This window comes from Syngnathus leptorhynchus, chromosome 1 (genome assembly GCF_054491065.1).
Source record: "Syngnathus leptorhynchus isolate UIUO chromosome 1, UIUO_Slep, whole genome shotgun sequence".
NCBI classification, from domain to species: Eukaryota; Metazoa; Chordata; class Actinopteri; order Syngnathiformes; family Syngnathidae; genus Syngnathus; species Syngnathus leptorhynchus.
Genome location: NC_141195.1, coordinates 8,147,890 through 8,149,633, shown reverse-complemented (window position 1 = coordinate 8,149,633; position 1,744 = coordinate 8,147,890). Strand labels below are relative to the sequence as shown.

The 1,744-nt window shown below is 47.6% G+C and overlaps 1 protein-coding gene across 1 annotated transcript; it reads left to right on the top strand.

The window, feature by feature from the left end:
- The first annotated feature begins 281 nt into the window (after positions 1–281).
- Positions 282–1,301, top strand: LOC147061741 (neuropeptides B/W receptor type 2-like). Its single transcript, XM_085923089.1, has one exon. It carries the CDS (start codon positions 282–284, stop codon positions 1,299–1,301), a length of 1,020 nt encoding a protein of 339 aa, XP_085779215.1.
- Positions 1,302–1,744: the final 443 nt, after the last annotated feature.

Below are 1,744 nucleotides of genomic sequence, written 5' to 3'. Positions count from 1 at the left end.
GGCTGACGGGCTTCGATGTTGAAAGAATACAAGTGGATTCACAGTTTGTTGTTTATCTGAACTCCGAGCAGACTTTTGGTTTCAAAGAAAATCCAGCGGTCAGGATTATTATTTACTTTTTGCAGCTGTACGGTAAAGACCTCCATAAGGATCTTACCATACCTCACCTAGACTTGTTTGATTGATCTTTAACCTCCAGCGTGCATGAAGACGTCTCCGGAATTATCCTGACGCATCCTTCGATATGAATCATTAGGGACACTCGGGTTGCCGTCGGAAAGATGGAGAACGTGTCTGACCCCGGCGTCTTTGCCCCGCCGCAGTGCGACGACTCGGTCGACTTCTACGCACTCTCCTCGGGCAACCGCACCGACTTGAACTGCACCCTGGCATCTGACTTCTACTTCTACGCCGACATCTACGTCATCTTGCCAATCATCTACTCGGTCATCTGCGCCGTGGGCCTGACCGGCAACACGGCAGTCATCTACGTGATCCTCAAAGCCCCCAAGATGAAGACGGTCACCAATATGTTCATCCTTAACCTGGCCATCGCAGACGACTTGTTCACATTGGTGCTCCCCATCAGCATCGCCGAGCACCTGCTGCACTACTGGCCCTTCGGGGAGGTTTTGTGCAAAATCATCCTCAGTATTGATCACTATAACATCTTTTCCAGTATCTACTTCCTTACTGTGATGAGCGTGGACCGCTACCTGGTGGTCCTGGCCACGGTGAGGTCCAAACGCATGCCGTACCGCACCTACCGGGCGGCCAAGATCATTTCCTTGTGCGTGTGGGTTCTGGTCATTCTCATCGTGGTACCCTTCAGCATTTTCGCCGGGGTTTACATCGACCCCAGCGATGGCAGGAAAAGCTGCGTGCTCAGCTTCCCCGCACCGGAGAGCTTGTGGTTCAAAGCCAGTCGGATCTACACCCACATCTTGGGCTTCGCCATCCCGGTGTCCACCATTTGCATCTTGTACACCATGATGCTCTACAAGTTGAGAAACATGCGCCTCAACAGCAACGCCAAAGCGCTAGACAAAGCCAAGAAGAAAGTCACCATCATGGTTTTCATCGTCTTGGCCGTCTGCTTGTTCTGCTGGACGCCGTTCCATCTCAGCACCATTGTGGCCCTGACCACCGACCTGAGGCCCACACCTCTGGTTATCGGGATCTCCTACTTCATCACCAGCCTCAGCTACGCCAACTCCTGTCTCAACCCATTTCTCTATGCCTTCCTAGATGACAGTTTTAGGAAAGCCTTCAAGAAGATGCTGGAATGTAGTCCAGCATGAACTGATGGTACGGGCACGTAATGAGTCTAAAAAGATAGAAAAAGAAAAGGAACATTTACCAGTAAAATAAATAAATGTATAAATCTCACTGCGTTTGTCGCTTCGACTAAGAAAATTCTCCTCGCCACATTTTGTGTTGCGTTAAACAATTAAGGATCTGAAAACAACCAGCAAGGACTCAAGCGCTGATATTAACAAAAAAATTAAATGTGAACGCGTTTTCAGACTTTGTTGTTGCACGTGCCATTACATGTATGAAACAAAACGAATGTTTATCAATTTTAATATGTGTAATTGTTGGATTTTTTTGAGGAACAGTCGGATGGTTTCAAGTTTATCGGTCCGATGTGACATGAATATGTAAAGGAAAAATCGCTGTGCAAATGCAGGGACAACATTATGATTCATAAAGTGTTCTGAAAAGTAGAAAATAGTTTGCACCA